The sequence below is a fragment of the Colletotrichum costaricense genome (assembly GCF_030867565.1).
Source record: "Colletotrichum costaricense strain IMI 309622 chromosome Unknown Scaffold_12.1, whole genome shotgun sequence".
NCBI classification, from domain to species: domain Eukaryota; kingdom Fungi; phylum Ascomycota; class Sordariomycetes; order Glomerellales; family Glomerellaceae; genus Colletotrichum; species Colletotrichum costaricense.
In genome coordinates, this window is record NW_026848241.1 from 871520 (window position 1) to 892804 (window position 21285).

General features: G+C 52.8%; 8 protein-coding genes across 8 annotated transcripts; 5 read left to right on the top strand and 3 right to left on the bottom strand.

Annotated features, from left to right (window-relative positions):
* Positions 1 to 1902: 1902 nt before the first annotated feature.
* CCOS01_11242 (uncharacterized protein) lies at positions 1903 to 3983 on the bottom strand (the record flags this gene model as incomplete). The annotated part of the gene is made up of 2 exons (XM_060459395.1): positions 1903 to 2492; positions 2549 to 3983. The coding sequence occupies 2 exons, from the start codon at positions 3981 to 3983 to the stop codon at positions 1903 to 1905; spliced, it is 2025 nt and encodes a 674-aa protein (XP_060310127.1).
* Positions 3984 to 5737: 1754 nt separating this feature from the next.
* Positions 5738 to 7627, top strand: CCOS01_11243 (PET112 family protein; the record flags this gene model as incomplete). The annotated part of the gene is made up of 1 exon (XM_060459396.1): positions 5738 to 7627. One exon carries the CDS (start codon positions 5738 to 5740, stop codon positions 7625 to 7627), a length of 1890 nt encoding a protein of 629 aa, XP_060310128.1.
* Positions 7628 to 7806: 179 nt separating this feature from the next.
* On the bottom strand, positions 7807 to 8760 carry CCOS01_11244 (DnaJ domain-containing protein; the record flags this gene model as incomplete). Its single annotated transcript, XM_060459397.1, has 1 exon — positions 7807 to 8760. The coding sequence occupies one exon, from the start codon at positions 8758 to 8760 to the stop codon at positions 7807 to 7809; it is 954 nt and encodes a 317-aa protein (XP_060310129.1).
* Positions 8761 to 9513: 753 nt separating this feature from the next.
* On the top strand, positions 9514 to 9888 carry CCOS01_11245 (uncharacterized protein; the record flags this gene model as incomplete). The annotated part of the gene is made up of 1 exon (XM_060459398.1): positions 9514 to 9888. One exon carries the CDS (start codon positions 9514 to 9516, stop codon positions 9886 to 9888), a length of 375 nt encoding a protein of 124 aa, XP_060310130.1.
* A 224-nt stretch (positions 9889 to 10112) lies between these two features.
* CCOS01_11246 (DEAD/DEAH box helicase) lies at positions 10113 to 11838 on the top strand (the record flags this gene model as incomplete). The annotated part of the gene is made up of 3 exons (XM_060459399.1): positions 10113 to 10156; positions 10228 to 10300; positions 10372 to 11838. 3 exons carry the CDS (start codon positions 10113 to 10115, stop codon positions 11836 to 11838), a joined length of 1584 nt encoding a protein of 527 aa, XP_060310131.1.
* A 987-nt stretch (positions 11839 to 12825) lies between these two features.
* CCOS01_11247 (uncharacterized protein) lies at positions 12826 to 13212 on the bottom strand (the record flags this gene model as incomplete). Its single annotated transcript, XM_060459400.1, has 1 exon — positions 12826 to 13212. One exon carries the CDS (start codon positions 13210 to 13212, stop codon positions 12826 to 12828), a length of 387 nt encoding a protein of 128 aa, XP_060310132.1.
* Positions 13213 to 16795: 3583 nt separating this feature from the next.
* CCOS01_11248 (uncharacterized protein) lies at positions 16796 to 17074 on the top strand (the record flags this gene model as incomplete). The annotated part of the gene is made up of 1 exon (XM_060459401.1): positions 16796 to 17074. The coding sequence occupies one exon, from the start codon at positions 16796 to 16798 to the stop codon at positions 17072 to 17074; it is 279 nt and encodes a 92-aa protein (XP_060310133.1).
* Positions 17075 to 19488: 2414 nt separating this feature from the next.
* Positions 19489 to 20638, top strand: CCOS01_11249 (uncharacterized protein; the record flags this gene model as incomplete). Its single annotated transcript, XM_060459402.1, has 2 exons — positions 19489 to 20326; positions 20394 to 20638. The coding sequence occupies 2 exons, from the start codon at positions 19489 to 19491 to the stop codon at positions 20636 to 20638; spliced, it is 1083 nt and encodes a 360-aa protein (XP_060310134.1).
* Positions 20639 to 21285: the final 647 nt, after the last annotated feature.

Below are 21285 nucleotides of genomic sequence, written 5' to 3' on the forward strand. Positions count from 1 at the left end.
GAGCAGAAAATAGCAGTGGCTGGTCTTGGTGTGAGAGCATTCGGTGATGGACTATCCAGACTGCTGATCTGAGTTCATTTCAATGGAGGCAAAAGGTGGAGAAAAGGATGGGCATTTCAGGCTGCCTGGACCTGTCTTTTAGCTGTCATCCACAAGGGATGGAAGCGCTCGTCTGATGACTATTTTCTTCTATTGACTGACGTGGTGTTTGGATAAATTTCAGATAGAGGCTTGTTTGGACGAAATTGCTTCATCGGATGCTCATTCAAATATTATCTACATGAAAAAGAGCCATGAAATCAGACGAAAGAGAGAAAATAAGACCGATGGCAGTTAAGCAAATGCGCAGTGTTCAAAGGTGTTTGGATGCAGAAATATGATGGAGAAAAACAAGACTGGGGTGAAGTCTGTTCAGACATACGGCAAGTATAGTCAACCGAATCATAAAGACAGCCTTTATGGCAATGTGCAATGCTTTTAAGAGACCGTTGTTAGGCCGATGGGTTCTGCACTCGCGATAGCATTTGTATGAGAACAGCTACTCGCTAGGCGGGGACTGAAATCAATAAACAGGTCAAAAAGCTGACCTTCAGTGCCGACAAATCGACTTCAGTGCAGGAAACTCCAGAAGAGCACAGAAACATCTGGAAAGACATGACATTATTTTGCAGTCCTTGTAGGCTTGGCCAGGCGATGTTGATGTAATAGATCGATGATAAAAGGCATCTCTGTTCTTCAATCAAGCCAACTCCGCGCTTGATCGTTTGTTTTACTACCACTATGGAGTGGAATGCCGGATCTACAACTTACAAGTAGAGAATATTTGATGGCATTATCCCGGCGGCTATAACATGAATATTTGGAACTTTGTCAAATTTGAATGAACGAGGTGTCAATATGTGAGAAAGCGAAAGTAGCCCTTCGCAGAGCGGCGTGTGGTTTCGGTACCACTGTGGTCGGCAAGCTGGTCAACAAGGCTGAAAATGTGAGGCTGAGGATGGACTCCGTCTCGTCAGAGCCCCTAGCTACAAGGCAAAACATGCACAGTCGTTAAAATATGTCCTGATATTGTCACTGTTCTTTTCTGTCTTGACAGAAAGGCTAAGCAGAATGGCAAATGGATAGACAGGACTTTTGAATCGATCAAACATCAAATTTGGATGTGCGTAGATAAACACCACACTCTTCTACGAGTGAAGCATAGATTCGTTGGGAGTCACACTTTTAAGCCTGACGGAATATGAACATGAGACGAAAAATTTATGCTCCCCCAAGTTTCCCGCAAAGATATTTGACAATTCGTCGTCGAGTAAGGGCTCTCTATATTGATTGCGTCCTTCGCTATGACGCTTAGCATCACACGCCGACCCTGAATGATCCCTATATGAGCAATTTCAAGAGCATGAGGAAAGCAGGACGGCCGTACGCCTACGACGACGTTCTCGGAGACGAGGAAAGCGAAGGCAGTGCGTAAGATCTACTGAGGTGTTCAGCGAACTTGGATGAGAGAGTGATGGAGGGAATATAGGCTGATGCTAGATGAAGTTGGAACGTCTCTCTTGGTGGATTGCAATCGCGCAGTGAGATTATTGAAAGTGGAAAAGGAAGATAGTTTCTTAAGGGTGAAGGACGAAGGTAACACCATAATTTGGGACATATCAGTACTTCGACAGTAAGAATAAGTTAATCCCATTGGCAATGTAGATATTCGTAAACCAAAAGTCGTGCGATGAATTAAGAAACACAAGGTATCGCAGTGAAGTCACTCACAATGCAGATGAAGAAAGCCTGAAAGTAAAGATATAAGTGAGGAAGGGGTATCATTCATCATTAAATCATCATCCACCACTAAGTCCTCAAACCATCAAACCATCAAACCACACATTACACTCTTTCCTACCCTCACCCAAAGATCCCAGCGACAACAGCCATAACACCAACATAAACTCCAGAAGCCAATACCCCCTCCGTAGCAGCCACCCTCGCAGGACGATCCGCCCCAAGACTACTAAACAACCCCGCCTGCACCACACCAGCAGCAACGCCAACAGCAACAAGCAACACAACAGCCATACGCCCCACGAACCCCGGAATCACTGCAAACGCTAGAATCGGCAGCAAGAACGCTGCGGCAAAAGCGATGGCGAGGGTGGGCAGGTACCCCGTCAGAGCCGAGATGAGCAGGCGACGGATACGCTCCGCCCTATCTGCGCTTTGATTTTCTGGAGTCAGCAGGGAGGAAAGGGAGGGCAATTTTGCGTTGCGCGGTTGAGGGGTGCGGAGGTCGTCGCTCGAGAAGCTGGAGCTTGAGGCGGATGATGATGAAGAGGGTGGGCGGGCGAGGGAGACGAGGTCGTCTGCGGGATCGAGGAAGCGTGTTTCGATTTCGACTATGGGGTTGTGGTTTGCGAGGTAGGCGCGGTAGAAGTCTACGTCTTGGGGGTCTGGGTTGGGCAGGTGCTGTGTCTCTCTGAAGGATGAGAGGACGTGGTCTGTGGCCGTGTTAGAGGGAGGGAAAATTGTGGGATTGACATGAGGGGTGACTTACTGTATTGGCTGAGTTTGTAGCCAACTTTGCCTAGAATATCCGTCTTGTGCCACTGTAGCTCGCCCGCGGTTAGGGAGTCCTGCCTCCTCGACGCTGGCAGGAAGCAGTTCTGCATCCGCCGCGTCTGCGTGTCGGCCGTGTCGAGGCGGTGGAGCTGCTCCTCCAGCTCGGCAAGCTCGTCCTGCAGGTGAAGCAGCAGGCGGTGGTTGAGAGCCTCGAAGCGCCGGTAGATGGGCTTGATGCTTGACCTCTCCGTGTCGTCGCCGGCGCATAGCTTGGAAGCGATCAGCTCGTATCCCGTGAGCGGGAGCTTCTCTGCCCTGGGTAGGTGCTTTGGGTGGCCGTGATGCGTGCCGGGGAGACGGGGTTGGAGAGCGTTGGGTGGAAGGTGAGGCAGATTTGCGGTCCCGCGCGGCATCTCGGGGGTGCCGTAGTGGCGGTAGTCGCGCTGCCGTTGGCCGTGTCCGTGACCGGGGGGCATGGGGACCTCGAACTTGCCGGGCATGGAGGGAGAGTCTCCGTAGATGCTGTGATCTGGGCTGCTGCTCCTGTCGGTCTCTTGGTCGCCGGCGCCCATCTCGGAGAAGACATCGCTCTGGAAGCTGCTTGAGGCAGTCGAGGTTGTGCTCCGCGTCGAGGGCGACTGGTAGCTTGCGGCGGCGGGGTCGGGCATCCTCCAGTAGGACGACTGCTCGACGGAGCGCTGGATGGCTTCAGGGGTTATGTTGGGTGAGTCTGGTTCGAGGTAGCTCAAGACGTTTGATGAGGAGAGCTGCTGTTGGGTCTTTGGTGAGCGGCTTTGGCGACGAGTTTTGAGGTATGACTTGTCGTGGGCTCGCGACTTTTCACTTCCTCTGCGCCTGGGCCACGATGCTTGAGTGATGGTTGAGCCGCTGCCACTGGAGCTGCCGGAGCCGTGAGTTCTCTCAGTGAGAGCTGTGAAGCTGGTGAGGGTAGACTCTGTAGGTGATGCTGGGCGGACTGGCGATTCCTGGTCCTGTTCTTTCTCGGCAGGGATCACCGTCTCATCTGAGGAAGATTCTTGATCCGCGGTAGTGATGAGTTGATCGGAGACAGATCGCGTGGGCTCCATGCCAAAGATGCGACGTCGCGTCGGCGAGTCTGGGTTGGGGGCGGGCATGGACGAGTGCCTCCGGACAGTTGCGCTCCTGGGGCGCGATCGCGGGAGTCCAACTGGCGTTGACGTGTCGTCGGCCGGCATGTGATGGTCTGGATAACCTCTAGGCACAACAGTCTTATCGCTGGTGGCCTGAGCAAACGGCGACGAGGGGGCCGGCGCCGGGACGGCGTCGACGACGCGCATGAGCTCGTCGACCGGGTCCGAGGCTAGCCACCCTTGATCTGTGGTGTGGCAGTCGTCCATGGTGGTGACAGGGACATCGGCCACCGAAGGAGGGTGATAAGCCGTGGACATTCTGGTGTATTGAGTGTACGGCCTGAATCAAGTGATGGACGTCGGGATCAGGAGTTGGGCGAATCTCTCCCTTGAGTTAAGCTTAACGGGACGCCGAACCGAAGTTAGGGTGTCCCTCGCGGTTGAGTAGCTGGATCGCTCGAGTAGGTATAGCAATGTACGGATATTCGAACTGACACGAGCTGGAATGTGGCCCGTTGTATGGCGAAGGATGTCTCAGATTAGTAGATCTAGGGCTACTGCGAGTCGCACACGAGGTCGCGGTAGCTTAATACACATTACTAGAAGGTCGCATTGGTTGACAGTGAAGATGAGAAGCGCACAAGGGAGTGCCGGGCTCCAGCAGAAGACGAAAATAAAGGAGAGTTGAGGAATGGGTGTGCCCTCAAACGCTTGCTCAGAAGTTTGGGAGGGACGGGATCGGGTTGGGGAACTCCTGGGACGTTCAGTTCAGATTCTGGGGAACGGCTTCAGGATGACAGCGGCAGAGACTGTGGTAGCATCGCGGTGAGGGTAGCGGGCATCGAGTTTGTGTGAGTGGCGACTAGCATCTGAAGGATCGTTTCCCTAAGAGCAGAATGGGAGGCAGAGAGAGCAGTTGGTGGGATGGAAATTTCATCGTTGGAGCGACTGCTTCAGCTTCTCGATAGGGGGCAAGGGAGAATGGGAGGCAAGGAAAGGAAATGCAAGAAAACGTGGAAAAGCAGCGCCGTGTGATCGGGTGAAGAGTGTGTCAGCCGTTGACGGATTTGTTTCAGATGACCAGGAATACTGGACCAGCGAGCTCCAACTTCTGTGTGTGTGACGGACGGGCACTGGCGTTGGGCTGAGCTGGAAGATGGATGTGGTGGCATGTGGTGGCATTCGGGTGGTGGGCTTGACGTTGTGGTACTCCGTATTGACTGAACCTTGTTGCAGTTGAGATGCGATTAAATCGAGATATGTCAAAGGCAGAATAACTTGGAGCAACTTGCAACGTAGAAAACACCCTGGTAATGTTGAAGTACCAAGGTAGACAGGAGACACGGAAATGGAAGCGTAAACGGCGACCCAAACGTTCCATTCCAGTGCCGTGGGACGTTCCCACAACGGACGGGCAAACGTTAGCTGCATGGCGGCAGGGCGGCATGGCTTGTCTGCGTGGCACCCACTCCACTGATTTCCAGCGCATGTGCGCCATTCTTGCCTTGCCTTAGGGGATGGATGCAATGCACCTTTATGTCAGCACCCGAGCTTGAGAACCTGGCACTTCCGTTATGGGACGGATCCGAAGAGGCCCGGAAGCCCATGCGGCCCGAAAAATAAGGGTACGTATCTTTGGGAGCTTCCATTCCATTTTTGATGCGACGGGAGCTTCCAGGTTCTCATGAAGCTATCGCAAGCTATCCCAAAGATCAATCTGGGAGACACCGACGACCCGACCACCAGCTAAGCTGCACACGATCCAAACGCAAACCTTCAATGGTCGCATGGTGGCGAACTGCAACAAGTCTGAACCTTCTGCCCGCCCAAGTCTACCCCTCCAATCACCCCCATCCAGAGAAGCTTCGTAGCCACTGGTCGACCGACACGAGTCCTGCCTAGAGGAGGGTGTACAACATACGCGCCAAGCAATTTGATTTTTACACTTCCAGTCACCTTGAAATCTCGGCCGTCCCATCCAACGAGAGCGCAAAGCTCGCAGCCCCCGAAGAAACCCGCAAAAGACGGCCACTACCACCGATTATCCCTCGAAACGACACCCGTCTCCCAGAATGGCGCGCATACCGACCCGCGAGCTGGCCCGCTACCTCTTCCACGGCCAACTCTCCCGCCAAGGCTGCTTGGCCTCGACCCGACGACCATACACCCGCCTACCGGCCGGTTCCGCTCTAGCCCTGTCATCGGCTCCTCGGCTTGGAGAATCGAGGGCAGCATACGCTACAGCTCAGACCGCGACGACAGCATCGCGAGAAGCGCCGCCGGTGCCGTTGAGAAAGAAACTCAAGGAAGAGAAGAAGCAGCTCAAAAAGGAGACAAGAGGCCAAAAGCCAAAGGGAAGCAACCAGACCGTCGAAGGCTGGGAGTTGACCGTCGGTATTGAGATCCATGCCCAGCTCAACACGGCACGGAAGCTCTTCTCGCCGGCTGCGACGTCTTTCAGTGACGACCCAAATTCCCACGTAGCGCTGTTCGATGTCGCCATGCCGGGCTCTCAGCCGAGATTCCAAAAGGAGACCCTCATACCGGCGTTGCGCGCGGCGTGTGCTCTCAACTGCGACATTCAACCCGTCAGCCGGTTCGACAGGAAACATTACTTTTGGTGGGACCAGCCATCAGGGTATCAGATCACGCAGTACTATGAGCCCTTTGCTCGTAACGGCGAGATCGAGCTCACTGCTAGGGACGGCATCGCCGCGGAGGACGGAGAGAGTGTCACAATCGGCATTCAGCAGATCCAGATGGAGCAGGACACCGCCAAGACGCTGGCGCAGCCCAACGACGTCTCCTGGCTTGACTTCAACCGTGTAGGCATGCCTCTGATTGAGATTATCACGAAGCCGGAGCTCCACCACCCGCGCACCGCCGCCGTGTTCGTCCGCAAGATCCAGATGCTGCTAAATGCCGTAGATGCCTGCGTGTCCGGGATGGAGACGGGTGGTCTGCGTGCTGATGTGAACGTCTCGGTGCGGAGGACAGGTGACCCGAATACCCCGCTCGGTACGCGGACGGAGATCAAGAACCTGAGCACGATCAAGGCCGTTGAAGACGCCATCATCGCCGAGCGCGACCGGCAGATCAAGGCGCTCGATGCGGGCGAGACGATTGCGAGCGAGACGAGAGGTTGGACACTGGGCTCCAAGCATACTCGCCGTCTGCGAGGCAAAGAAGGCGAGGTGGACTACCGCTACATGCCGGACCCCGATCTGGGGCCTCTGGTGATTGGCCAAGATCTCGTGAATCATATCAGGGCCTCCGTCAAGGAGCTACCTGACATTGAGCTGACGGAGCTGATTGAGACCTATGGCTTGACGGCCAAGGACGCCGTCTCCCTCATGTCTCTCGACGATGGCGGCAGGCTCGAGTTCTTCTACAAGGTCGTTGACGAGCTCCGAGAACAACTGGAGAACGCTGGATTAAAGACCAACCTGCACGACTACGCGTCCCTCGCCGGCAACTGGATCCTCCATGAGCTGGGTCGATTGACGACGGACAAGGCCGACCCGGAAGCTGCTCAGCGAACACTGGCGATTTCTCCAGATGGCTCCTGCGAAGCGGTGCCGCATTGCGCACTGGCCGGGATCCTCTTCCACCTCCAGAAGCGGGATATCACAGGTAAGGTCGCCAAGGAGCTCCTGGTGGCTCAGTATCTCGGTAACCTAGACGAATTCGACTCCGTCACGGACGCCATCGAGACACACGCATTGTGGTTCAAGGAGATGACGGAACCAGAGTATCGGCAGCTGGCAGAGGAGGTCATTGAAGGGGAGGATAAGGTCGTAGGGGAGTTCATGGACAAGAAGAAGAAGTACCCCCAGGGCAAGCTTATGTACCTCGTCGGCAAGATGATGCGCATTGGCGAGACGGAGCGGATCGACCCCTCTGGCGCCGAAAAGGTCATGCGTCAGCTCATCAAGGAGCGGACGGACGCGCGTCAGGACTGATTTCTCTCTTCTTTTTTGAGTCTCTTTTCTGCCTGCTAGAGGGGAATATTTGACCCCATGTACGTGCGTCTATGCACGCTATATTGTACAATGTATCATAACATCATAAGAACTCGATAATACGAGTGTAAGATAGCAGGGTATTTCCAGCCTCACCTTTCCCCAGTCCCAAGAAACCTTCACTTTGGACTGCTCGTTGACGCCGCCGGCCGAACGTCTAATTTACTCGGCATGAACCCAAAATTGATATTCTCCCGCTCCCTCACGAACCGCTCGATACGTTCCTCCCGGCCTTTGCCAGCCACAGCCTGGCCTTGCCGTCTCAGCGCCTCGCTAATATTGGCCTCGTGAGCATTCTTCTTCTCAAGGAACGTCGCCGTGCTATTATCCATCCTCGTCGTCTGCGCCACCGTGCCCACCGCCAACGCGGCCAGAACCAGCGCGGCGAAACTGGCGTTGGACATGTACATTGGCTTCTGCCTCTCCGCTCCGCCGTTAGCCTGCCGTTCGTGCCACCGCTCCCAGTCTTCCCAGGTCGCGTTCATGGCGGGGGAGTCCCCGCCGTTGCGTGCGTAGCCGTGGCGCCATGCTTTATCGGCGCGGCGGTAGACTTCGTTGATGTCTTCCGGTGCTGCGCCTGTCTTGCCGGGGATGTGCCAGCCGAAGCCCCAGGCGTCGTAGGCGCGGCGTTTGTCTGGGGAGCTGAGGATTTCGTTTGCGAGGACGATGAGGCGGTAGCGTTCTAGGCGGGTTGCTGCGGGGAGGGAGTCGAGGGCTGTGGCGTGGTGTTTGTCTGGGTGGTATTGTTTTACGAGCTCGGCGAAGCGGGCTTTTGTGTAGGGTGCTGCTTTGTCTATTGCGAAGATGTCGTAGGGGGTGGGGTTCTTGCAGGTTGGCCATGGGCTGCCGGTGCCGCCTTTCCCTTTTGATGATCCATTGTGAGGAGGTTTGTGGTGTACTGTTGCGTAGGATCGTGAGGTTGAGGATCGTGTGCTGTGTGAGGCGGGGTGTTCGGAGGATGGTCGTCGTGAGGGTGGTGACGTTATGGATGTGTGGTGTGCGGGGATGGCGAAGAGGTTCAGGACGCTGTTGCTGGAGCAGATGGCGAATGCCGAGGACGTCTTGAGGACCATGGCTGCGGTTGAATAGGTAGATTAACTGGGAAAGGTATCTCAGGGAGGTTGAGGGGCGGGATCGAGGACGAGCATCTTTTGAGGCGTCGTCGTCGGGGTTTGTATAGAGAGAGCTCGGCGATGCAAGTGGCCTGGGGAGTGAGAGAGTTTGGACGTCGGTGGTTCGACTTGCACCAGCGGCTCGTCCAATTGACGCAATCGTGCTCAGTGCTCAGTGCTCAGACTCCCGGGTGGTCTTCCTTCCAGGGCAGTTACTGCAGTCTGCCAGTGCTCCTCCCCCAAGCCGATCCGATAGCTCCGCTGCAGGAAACGAGTGGAGCGGGGACGGAGAGGAGAATACGTACTGTGCCTACTCCATACAGGATAGGGATCAGACCAATCGGCTGATGAAGGGCTCGCCGGGGTGAGGTCGGTAAGGGACGAATGGCATGGCGGGAGAAGCTCTCGGTGAGCTGGGTCGGGTCAATGTCACCACCCATGATCCAAGACCTACCCTGACACTTTCCGCACTTTGATCATTGTGTTGAGAGACATTGAGCATTTTAAGCTTATTCGGCATGCGTACATCAAAACCACACTTGATAGAACTACTCTCAAGAAGCAGCAAGAGCTCCCGCGAGGCCCTTACCTGATTGACAAGACTCTCAAGTAGGGGAGGGACTACCTGCGGTGAAAGGTCACGTGTCTCCACCTGCAGCGCTAGACCAGGAAGGCAAGGGGTCCCGCCCCGACGACACAGCTGATGCGCACCGAATGCACTGGGACCGGGGATTCACCACCATAAACTTGCTTCCAGGTCCCAGGCGACTCTTCCTCCACACAACCACACACACAATCATACTCCTCTCAACCACGCAAACCCAACCATCATCCCACAATCCTCTTCGCGCTGCACCTCGTGGACGAAACACATTTTACGCTGTTTCAGTAGCCCGAGTCATCCAAAAACGACACAAACATTTCGCAATCGCGCAACCCACGAACAACGCACCACTACCACCAACCACCAACCACATCCCTCGACTTTCCTGCACCGAAACTCTGCCCGAGTCCCGGTCATCCATCCACACTTCCAACCAGCTGCCCTCCGGCCACGGAACCCACGACGAACCCCCACGCGACAAGTGACAATCCCGCGAATATCGAATATTCTTCAACGACGATTGCCCTTCTTTGTTGTCGTTGACTCCCACAGTACCTGTCTACTTCCTAATACCTACCGAGCACGACTCGCCCCTCGATACACATCGCGAAGTGGGGAAAGCAAAGCCCTTTCGCGCAACAACATTCAACGACTGCATCGCATCCTCTTCTCTTGCCATTAGGCACATATTCCATAAACACACATTCAAATGGCGGAAGCACTCGCAGACAAGCTCAAGGCAACAAACTTGAGGTTTGTGCCCCTCACCACCAATCTCCCAGGAAGAACCCATCGTTGAAAGCATGTTGGACTGACTTTCGCAGCGATGGCGCAGCATCAGACGACTGGAAGAAGAGCTTGAACCTGCCTGCTAGAGACAACAGACAGCAGACTGAGGTATGTACCGGCAAGGCCAACCTCCCTCCCCTCATCACTTCTTGTCCGCCTTCTCACGAGCTTGCTTCCAGGATGTCACAAACACCAAGGGTCTGGAGTTTGAAAACTTCCAATTGAAGAGAGACTTGTTGATGGGCATCTTCGAGGCGGGTTTCGAGAAGCCGTCGCCCATTCAAGAAGAAGCCATCCCCGTCGCTCTCACCGGCCGTGATATCCTCGCTCGTGCCAAGAATGGTACTGGAAAAACTGCCGCCTTCGTTATCCCCGCCCTCGAAAAGATCAACCCCAAGGTCTCCAAGATCCAAGCCCTCATCCTCGTCCCCACTCGCGAACTCGCCATGCAAACATCACAAGTCTGCAAGACTCTCGGCAAGCACCTCGGAATCAACGTCATGGTCACCACCGGAGGTACTGGTCTCCGAGACGATATCATCCGCCTCCAGGACCCCGTCCATATTGTGGTCGGTACCCCCGGCAGAATCCTCGACCTCGCGGGCAAGAACGTTGCCGACCTCAGCGAGTGCCCCATGTTCATCATGGATGAGGCTGACAAGCTTCTCTCCATCGAATTCACCCCCGTCATCGAGCAGCTCCTCCAGTTTCACCCCAAGGACCGCCAGGTCATGCTCTTCTCCGCCACCTTCCCCCTCTCTGTCAAGGACTTCTCCGACAAGAACATGGTCAGCCCGTACGAGATTAACCTCATGGACGAGCTCACCCTGCGCGGTATTACCCAGTACTACGCCTTTGTCGAGGAGAAGCAAAAGGTCCACTGCCTAAACACCCTGTTCTCCAAGCTTCAGATCAACCAGTCCATCATCTTCTGCAACTCCACCAACCGTGTCGAGCTGCTGGCCAAGAAGATTACCGAGCTGGGCTACTCATGCTTCTACAGTCACGCCAAGATGGCCCAACAAGCAAGAAATCGCGTTTTCCACGACTTCCGCAACGGCGTGTGCCGCAACCTTGTCTGCTCCGATCTTCTCACCCGTGGTATCGATATTCAAGCTGTGAATGTCGTCATCAACTTCGATTTCCCCAAGAACGCTGAGACCTATCTGCATCGCATTGGTCGCTCTGGTCGTTATGGCCACTTGGGTCTGGCCATCAACCTCATCAACTGGGATGACAGATTCAACCTCTACAACATTGAGAAGGACCTTGGAACAGAGATCCAGCCCATTCCTGCTAGCATCGACAAGTCCCTCTATGTCTACGAGAACCCCGAGTCCATCCCGAGACCCATTTCCAACTTCCGCACCGGCCAGCCTAGCCAGGGCCAGCCGCAGCAGCAGCAACACCAGCAGCCTGGTCAGATCCAGGGCCAGCAATTGCCTCTGCAGGGTGGCCCCGCACCGGGCAACTGGCAAACTCAGCAGCCCCAGCAAGGCCAGCAGAATGGATACCAGGGCGGCGGTAGAGGCCGTGGCCGTGGCCGTGGCGGCTACCGTGGTCAGAACCGTGGCGGCTATGGCGGCCGGGGACGTGGTCAAGGCCAAGGCCAGGGTCACCCCCAACCCCAAGGACAAATGTCCTAAGGTTCCATTCATCTCTTCTCTTTAGAAAGGCGTTGTGGCGTATGCAGTCGCGACGGAACACGTGGCTGCGTTTTGTTTGGATTGTACATAGTTCCTCTTCTTTTCATTCTCTCCTGATTTTGGAGGCGACACGGCACGATTAGACTGGGTCGGGCATCTCATCCATGCCCATCATGAGCTTTTAGGTACCCCTCACCACTCACGATCAGGAAACACGAAAAAACACTCGATCAGACCTATACGACTCGTCGCTAAGCAACAAAAGCTTCGTCACATATTCGCAAAGTTTTGGCCTGTACCATACCCCAACGGATCTTACTGGTCTTTTGTTTGGCTTCTTTTCTTTTTCCTTCGGCCTTCTGACGACGGGCACTTTCTACCCGGACTGGAAATGCATGCTGTCTGGAGACGACAGAACGAACAAGACGACAGGCTGAGCCATCGAAAAAAACAAACATCAACCACGGGGCGTGACGTCTGGCGTCAGACGAGCCACCACACCCCTGGCATGGAAATAACCCGCTCCCATCTTACCATGTCATGTGCTTCTTTAACGACGGCGTTTGGGGGAAACAAGCGGCTGAAACGGTATCAGCCCGGAACGGCGTTCGCATGGATGGCGGGCCACATTTGATTTCTGGTGGACAAAAGGGGAGTTGGCCCTCGCGGTAGAGGGCGGCAACACTACGGGATGAGGGCGGTTCGGTACCTCATCTCTGGTTCATGCGCCGCGGTGTCTTTTGAGTATTAATCAATCGATCGCGGAGACGACTGATGTTGGGATATGACACGGAGGGCGACGGGGTGGCTGGCATCCAATGGCGTCTGTCGGAGCACGATCTTCATCGTCGTGCATTTTCTTTGGCAGGGGAAGATTTGGTTGGAGGCCCTCCGTCCGGGGTAGGAGGAGGAGCGTTTGTCGTCGGTCGACTGACAAAGCCAAGATATTGCTTCTTGGCGCCCGAACTCAAAACGGAGGTTTCGACATCATCCGTTACGCATTCTACGCCTATGCCCTGCTTCTTGCGAGAAGGCAGGCTCGACGAACAACCGCAGAAATACCCGAGTATCATTACGCTTTTTCCGGCTCTCTTGGGCCCAACCTGACTCGGCTCTTTGAGTGTCTCGTCTGCCTTGCGAGGTGGCGCAGGTCTCTTGGATGAGCTGGCTTGGCTTGGGTTGTTGGGAGAGCGAGCGGCCTCTTTTGGTACTCACATCAACAAGAAAATAACGCAAAAAAAAAACTGTTTTGGGAGAGAATCGCTGGATGGGCTGGATGGCTTTCGGACTGGGGTGGTCCTCAATGTGGCATCTACTGTCTAGGGGCAGAGTGTCATGGACCGGAACTGGTGGGCTAGATAGTTGTCTGAGCATTTGGAGTGGCAATCAAAACACATTTCTCTCTCATGATCATTTCTACCGTGATTTCTGATGCCATGTGTGCTTGTGTCTTCGCTGGGCCAGCAGCTCGCTGTTCCGGTTCGTCTGGTTGTCGTTACGAAGCACCATCGACGCATCTACTGCAATCCAGGTTGTTAGTTGACACATCTGACGTTGACGCAACAGGTGGTCTAGTCATGGAATCTAGGGTCATTACCGGAGAGCTGTTGATTAGTCCATGCCTTGGGAGATCATCTTACGTGACAGTCGTGAACTTCTTCGGAAGAAACGCTAAGATGAATGATGTATAGATCCTGGGTTCCACCCAGTGCAGCTATCTATGCTGTGATGACTCCTTCTGTCGACGATACAAGGAGAAGAGGGTTAGTCTTAGCTTAGTAGGTACTTGCCTACCCCGAACGCGTGTCTTCAGGATGGATGGAGAGTGGGTGATCGGTATATAAAGGCCTCATTCGTGCCGTTGGTGATGGGGCTGCCAGAAGGAATTTGGGGATTTTGTCGATGATCGTCCAGTGTGGTGTCGCTAAGATTATGCTGGGATGCAAGTTCACGACCATGAGGGAGGCTATCCGCCTTCGGATTTAGATATAAGTCTATGTTATTCACCGATGAGGTGTCTTTGGGTCGCGGTTGTCTTCTTGGTCTTATTCGATGTGGTAGATGCAGGGGATTATGGGCGTTGCTGGGGGTTGAGTCTGAGGATCGGGAGCGGCTTCTTTCTAGAGAGGCTTTGAGATGTGATGTCGTGGTTGATGGCGTCAAGCCAACCTACTCACACATTTCACTCTCGGTAAAAGTCCGTCTCACAGTGTCTGGCTTCTCTGATTTGCTGGCAAATGACGGTTCTTTTGTATCTACTGGCCCGCAGTCTAGGCATCCAGGTAGGAAACCCAAGTCCGATACCTCTTCAAGTCCAAAGCTCTTGGAACCCAAACTCTTCAGGAAGACGTCCCCATCAGCACCAGAATTGGGCACCGTCTTCCTCATATCACTACTACGGCAGGCAAAAAGATTGAGATCAGAGTAGAGTCACTGTATGTACGCGCCGCTACCTAGATTTCCTGCACGGCACATCGGAGCTCACGAAGGAGCACTTTTGCTTGTAAGGCAAGGGATCTAGTTTTTGAAAGCGCGGGACGTGTACGTATTTCGGGTAGAAATATAATCACGCCCATGTCGTCAATCTCCGGACCCTGTGAAAGCCAAATAACCATTTGAAAGGTCAAAGTGGCACAAAAAAGTCCGGGTTTGGGGAGGTTGGTCACGTTGATCACGGTCACAGAGCAGGGAGAACACGGCTGATGTAGTAGACTGGCCCGGCGCTGTTGCGGAGCGCGAGCGACTTACCTCTGGCGCGCTCTCGACTCGATCTATCTCTCAAATTGAACGTTTTGTGGCGGAGTGAAGCGCTCGATGTCTTGTTTGGCGAGAGTTTGGCGGGCCAGAAAAATAAGACGAGAGAAAAGGAAGCTTGGGGACGCGTTGCGGTATTTATCCACCCGAATATTTCGTACCCATACCTTATCTGAATATGCATCTATCCGCACGTCCCGCACTGGCAATTGCTAAAGCGATGCAATGGATCCCGATTCCATTCACGGCTTAGCCTCGCTTTTTGTCTGCCAACGTCTTTGGATTTGATGCCAATGACAAACTTCCTATCGTTGGACTCATCATTGGACTCGCCGTTTGCCGCCCGTCTTTCCAAGGATGGTAGAGAAGAAGAGTACCAAAATCTAATGAAGCTGTAGTTCGCTGGCTATCGTTCAAATTCATCATATCCCATCACCTCCGTCACGGATCGTTCGAAGAGCGGGTCTTGATATTCCCAAGCCGCTACTCGGTGTGTCTGAGCATCAATGGAGCGCACCCCATCCGGAACCGACAGCGCCTGAAGCCGGAGCCGCGGATAGAAAGGCTGACCTATCCATGACTGTTTCGCAATGGGCTGTGGAAAAGCACTTATCTTCTTCTATGGTGTAGGTAATGCACCGGTCTGAAGTATTATTCGGCAAAATAGCGTTGGTAGATGCTAGGACGTGCTCCGTGTAGTGCCGTAGGCGACGGGGAGATTTTGCCTCGATGTTCCGTTCTGCTGGGCCCCCAGGCTTTGTCCTTGTTGATCTGCAGCTGTGATTCGCTGATCGAGAAGTCCACCTCGCATCGCCTGAATGTTTTCCTAGCCGCCGAGGTGCGGTCCAACCGAAGTGTGGCCCAACTCTCCCAATACCTCACCGCCAGCCTGGTCGAAGTTTTCTATTGATGAACAAAAACAGGAACCATAACGAATACCATTGACACCAAAAGATATGGTTAGTAGACCAGTTTGCTGAAAAAAGAGCTTGGTGCGACCTCATTCCGCGACAACAGACTCATAAATGGTAACAGGCAGACGTGGTAGGAACCGCCGCGAGCGTTGTCGGCCTCGTTGGTGCGCTTCTGAAGACTACTCAAGAGATATGAAAAGCCCGAGACCGAGTAAAGAATACGCCAAAAAGGCTCGACGAGATATCCTTGTCACTCCAAGACACGTCGCAGACGGCTAGTCTCGTCAGGGAAGAGCCCAGACTACAGACACCTGCGGTTGTCCATCAACTCGAGACACTCGACGCAATCGCGGAGGAGTTGAATCAGCTTTTTAAAAAAACCTAGAGAAGAAGAGCCGAAATGGCCAGTTTAAGAGTTTCATGAGTGCCTTGAAGACACAAGATGCGGATGAGACTGACGTGCGCACTTAGAAACTCATGCCAATGGCGTGATACTCTGGGTCATCCTGATTATTCGATAACTTTTGCTCTTGATCGAGGATGAGAGACTGTTTACAACCCAGGATTTGATGGACTCGCTTATTGCATCGCCGCCAGAGGTTGAAGAACTCTACATTAAATTTCTCGAAGGTCTCAAGGGTTCCAGTACAACCAAAGAACTGTCAAAGACCAAAACAATTTTGAAGTGGATTGTCGGGTCTCAAAGGAGATCATCCCTACAATTAACAGAGTTACGGGCAGTAATTGCAATCTCGGAGATGGGAGAACACAGGCAATTCAGCCATGATTCCTTGGGTTCACGTAGGGTGGTCATTGGAAAGCACCTTTGGCCCAAGTTCTGTCGCAGCATTCAGATGTACTGCGGTCCGCTGATAGAGATTTTGGATGATTGCCAAATGTCTAGACTGGACTCGCGACATAGGATCAGGCGCGCGGAACCGAATTGGACGATTCAGTTATCGCATCAAACAGTCAATTCATTCCTACAGACTCCAGGCCGCAGCGGAGAGTTTTACATTGAGGCAGCAAGAGCCGAAAAAATGGTCACAAACCAAGCCTGCCGTTACCTTGGCATCCGTGCCTCATCACCCGGATAAGTATCTTGCCGAAGCGCCGCAGAAGGTGAGAGGGGCCCAATTCTGGCGCTGGAACTGGCCGTGGCACCTCTGCTTCAAGAGTCGTTGAAAATAAGCTTGCCCATAACTCGGCAATACATAAAGTCAGAGAAGCGGCCGCTCGCGAAGTTCACCCTAGACGTTATACTGAAGTCTTGCCCAAATAGGGAGACCATGGTACAAACGCTAGGGACGGCTGATACAGATGGTTTGACACCTAAAGACTGGATATCCATTCCATGGCTCGCAGACCTGTGCTTTATCCCAACGTTTCCGGGCACGAGCCTGGAATCGTTCATCTTCTTCTGCTGCGTAAAGGGCCAAACGGAGGCTTTGAAGACTTTTACAGTGCTGAAGGATGAATATTCCGAAAAGCATAAGAAAAAATTGATGGCAAGCGGTAGAGATTATCAGATCATTTGCGGCGCCGTCAAGGCTTTCATGAAAGTTTAGAACAGCGTTTGGAGACAACACAAACATGTCCCGGACGCATGTGCGAAGAGTTTCTCGAGTCTGGGCTGCCAAGAGAGATCCTAATTATAGACGACCTCCTTTAGGGCAGGCCACAGCAACCTGAATAGCGGAATCAGGCGAAAGAATTCTCGCAGAAAAAGTTGAGAGTTCTTCCTCGAGAAGTTTCGTAACTCTCTGTCGAGATGCTAATGTGTCGATTCCTGAAAGCTATGAGGCTCAGAAGACGTTTCGTGGAGACAAGATTGACAAGCGTTGGATCCATGGAGCGGCGGAATGTATAACACCAAGGGGCCTTTTGATTCAATGAATAATGAATGATAGTGGATGAGGTTCGGCCGGAAATTGATTTAGCTCATTGCGTAGCCTACATGGGATCAATGACGAATGGTATCCTCTAATCTTGATCGTAATAGCTCTCTCTTGTCATGACGACGCGCCCATGAAGCGGCATGTTCCGGACATTCCCTATTGTCAATGCACCTAGGGAATTCGAAATCGGTTCAATACTCTCGAAGATGGCTCGCAAATGAAATCCAGTATCACAACCAAGTATCTTGACTACACTTCTTACCTTTATCATATTCGACAAAGTCTGCCAAAGCAATAATGTTTAGGCTTTGGGATTTCTTCATTGAGCCATAACGACTCTTAAGTCCAACGAATCAAGCAACCCATCTTCAGACCATATACCTTTTGGGGGGAATGTGCATCTTACTTTGATAATTTTTGTTTGCGAAAATATCTAGAGTTCTTTGTTCATGTCACATACAGCGGATTGTTCTACCAGTCTCATGAAGCCTTGATAGTGTTGTCTTCCACGTGTGGCTGTATAAATGCCCGGTAACTATCCCATCGACTGCTACAAGGCGACAGTACAATGGTCTCCAGCTTTTCTCCAAATTCTCTGAGATATGAATTTTTTGATTTGCGGATATAGTAGAAATAAATCGGAATAACGCCTAGTTAGTTCTTCCCCCGCACTCGGATGTACTGTCGCCTTGCAGCAGTCGATGGGATATCTGCCCCATGGAGAATGCACAATCCTATCCCTTCACCTTATAAAGCATCAACAGACCTGCCCTCTTTATGAAGCCTTCCTGAATCAAGCCGTGCCTAAACTCTTGCCAACCCTTTTTGTGCTTTATTTGAACACCATGCTAGCCTTGGTAAGCTTTGACGTTCGCAATCGCCACATGAAGCCTAGATCGCTGTGCCCACTACACAAGTCTCTCAAGTTGTGCCCGCTTTGCGGAATCTCGAAAACTGGACCTGCCTCGTAGAGAAACTGAGAAGAAACAATGACTTAGAACAAGCTTCACCCTCAAAAGTTTTGCCAGTAATTCCCGCTTGACAAAGACTTCCTGGCTGCACTTGCACTTTGAAGTTTCGAAGTTTTTGCTCGCCTGGGAAGTCCCAAGAGCTGCACTCGCCTTGCATATTCTTAACAATTGTACCCGCTCTCAAAAGTTCTGAAGGTTGTACTCGCCTTGAGGCAGTTTCAACAGCTGCACTTGCCTTGTTTGTAAACTCTGGTCAGTCCTACCCGCCTCATGAGACTTCAAAAAGTCTACCCGGTCTCTCGAAGCTCTTAAAGCCCCATCCATCTCATGGGTTCTTTTCTCTTCCAATTTTCCTCCTCTCAGGTTCCTCTCTTTTTACAGTCTTCTTCCACCAAACATCTTTTTGGTAGTCACTCTCCAGTCGCCTTCAGCAGCATCAAACATCACCACCTTGGTAAGCAAACCCATCTCTTCTACGCTATCTCAATACTTGAGAGTGTCTCTTATTTTCTTCTAATATTCTCATCTCACTTCTACTTGCGCCCTCGATTTTGGTGGAGAAAGCCATCACAAGCTGGGCTGCGAAAACGGGCCGTTCACAGGTGCTCGAGTCTCTTGAGTGAGAATCTTAGCTGATTGTTTCACAGCCTCCAGACATCTTTGCAGAAACTTCGCATATCATACGCAGTTACGACAACAGTAGGTCAGTTGTTCTATATTTCATCGTTCATCTCGTCCTATGCCGAGATTCGCACAAACCGGCCCTTTTGGTCTGCTTTTGCGTGTCGATAGCGCTCTCCTTCTCGACCATCGACAGCGTGCTTCCCGATCCAAAGCAACGAGCGACACCAATATTTACTGACCTTTGTTATCCTTCCCTCCTTGATCTTCCTTAATTCGTTTCGAATTGCGGGAAGTAGCTGTCAGTTGCGCCTTCTAACTCAGTCTCCAAGAAAGAGTAAGGGAACAGAAGACAAGCGCGCTGTACAACTCTCTTCTGGTGCCTCGCTCGCTCTTAGTCTTACCCTCGCTTTGAACTATTATTTCTTGCCTACATCTCCGCTAACTTTCATCAACAGTCCGCTCGAGCTCTTGCCATAAGCGTCAGTGGCAATGTCCCGTCAGGTCATCTCCAAGCCGACCTTGGGTCCGGCTCGCCGCACCCGCGCTCACAGTCAGACTCTCATCAACAGTGTCGGTGCCGCCGCTGCTGTCAGCAAGATGACTGGCACTGCCAATCCTACCAATAAGGGATCGAACACCTCAGCCACCAAGCCCCAGGCTAAGAAGGTCAAGAAGGAAGAGAAGTCCAAGCAGGTCGCGAAGTGCAAAAAGGTCCAGAAGCTGAAGCCTCGCTTCGACACCTTTCACCCGTTCCCCCGTCTCCCTAATGAGATCAAGGCAATGATCCTTTGCGAGTACATCGATTTCGAGCCTGCCATCATTTACGCGAGCTGCAAGGCCAACAAGAGCACCCCGGGCCTCATCGACGTCAACACTGGCAATGATGGTAAGCACTCGAAGTACAAATGCATCGCCGAGCTCACCAAGGGCATCCCCGGCTTTGAAGCCTACGTCGAGCGCCAGGTTGGCGTCTCCTTCAAGGACTTGTCCTACCGCCCCGAGGAAGGCGTCCGCAAGGGCAAGGATCTCATGGTTCTTATCTTCGACGACAAGTGGGGCCATTACCTCGACTGGTACAGCAATTCCCAGCGGAAGCTTAACCGCAGGCAATTCATGCCCGGCATTGAGAATTTTGGCGTCATGTACGATCCGACCCGCCTTCGCGGTCTGTGTGCAGGCCCTGGACTCTTTGGACCTTACTTCGATGCCTCTTATGATCTCCACATGCTTGTCAACAATCTCCGTGACATTAAGAACTTCTACCTTCTCGTCAAGTTGCGCGGCGGCAGTCAGACCGAGCAGAAGAAGTGGATGAAGAAGCGGCTTGGTATGTGCTAATACCGCAGCTCTGGGCGCGTCCATTATGGCTCTCACTTGTACTAACAAGAACACAGGCATTGCGAAACGTTGCAACAACAATTTCGTGGTCTTCGAAGACAAGCAGAGAACTTGGGTGGAAATCTCTCGGAAGACCGTCAAACACCAGGCGTATAGCTCTCTTCTGACAGATGCAGACAAACTCCTCAAAACCACCGAGATGCACTACCGTTCACTCTGCAGACTGTTGGGTGGACCCCCCAACGTCCAATTCCGCATCCTGGTGGCGTCGCATTTCCTGAACAAGAAGCTGGGAATTTGAGACTGAGCCCCGCCGCGAACAAGTTTGCCTCGAAGACTCCATGGCAGCACAGTGTTTGGTCAGGAGGCAGTCAAGAAGGGATACGGCAGTATGGCTATGGCTTTCATGAGAATCGGCTTTACAGATGAACGCAGTTCATAAACAAGGCCTCAGCTCATGTGCATTCGGGTTTGAGAGAGGGTATGAGGCAGGAAGTGCAATTACCTTAGCTCAGAAATCCGTATCATTGTAATTCGAGGAAATCACAGTATTCAGGCTGCAGTCCGTGACATGGTGCCATTGATCGTCATTCTTGCAGGCATGCAGCGCTGCGACGGGACCCTCTCAGTTCTCATGCATGGCATGACATAAGTGGGCGTCCCTCGTTACTGTTGTCAAGCGATGATCACGGTCTAGTTGCTGCCGGGCATTTGGACCTGCATGATATGAGTTGAGGGTTCGTGACAAGTGACAACTTCACATTGACTGACTATCGTGAAGTGAGATCCAAAAAAGAAAGGTACTCCATGAAAGCTAAAGATACAGCTAAATTCCAAAGACGAAGTGGACCCTCGTCATTCGGGTGAGATCCGCCCGCTCGGCTCGGCTTCCGATCGGCGGACCCTCGAAAAAGCGCCTTATCACGAGCAAATTCCATCGCCGGAAAC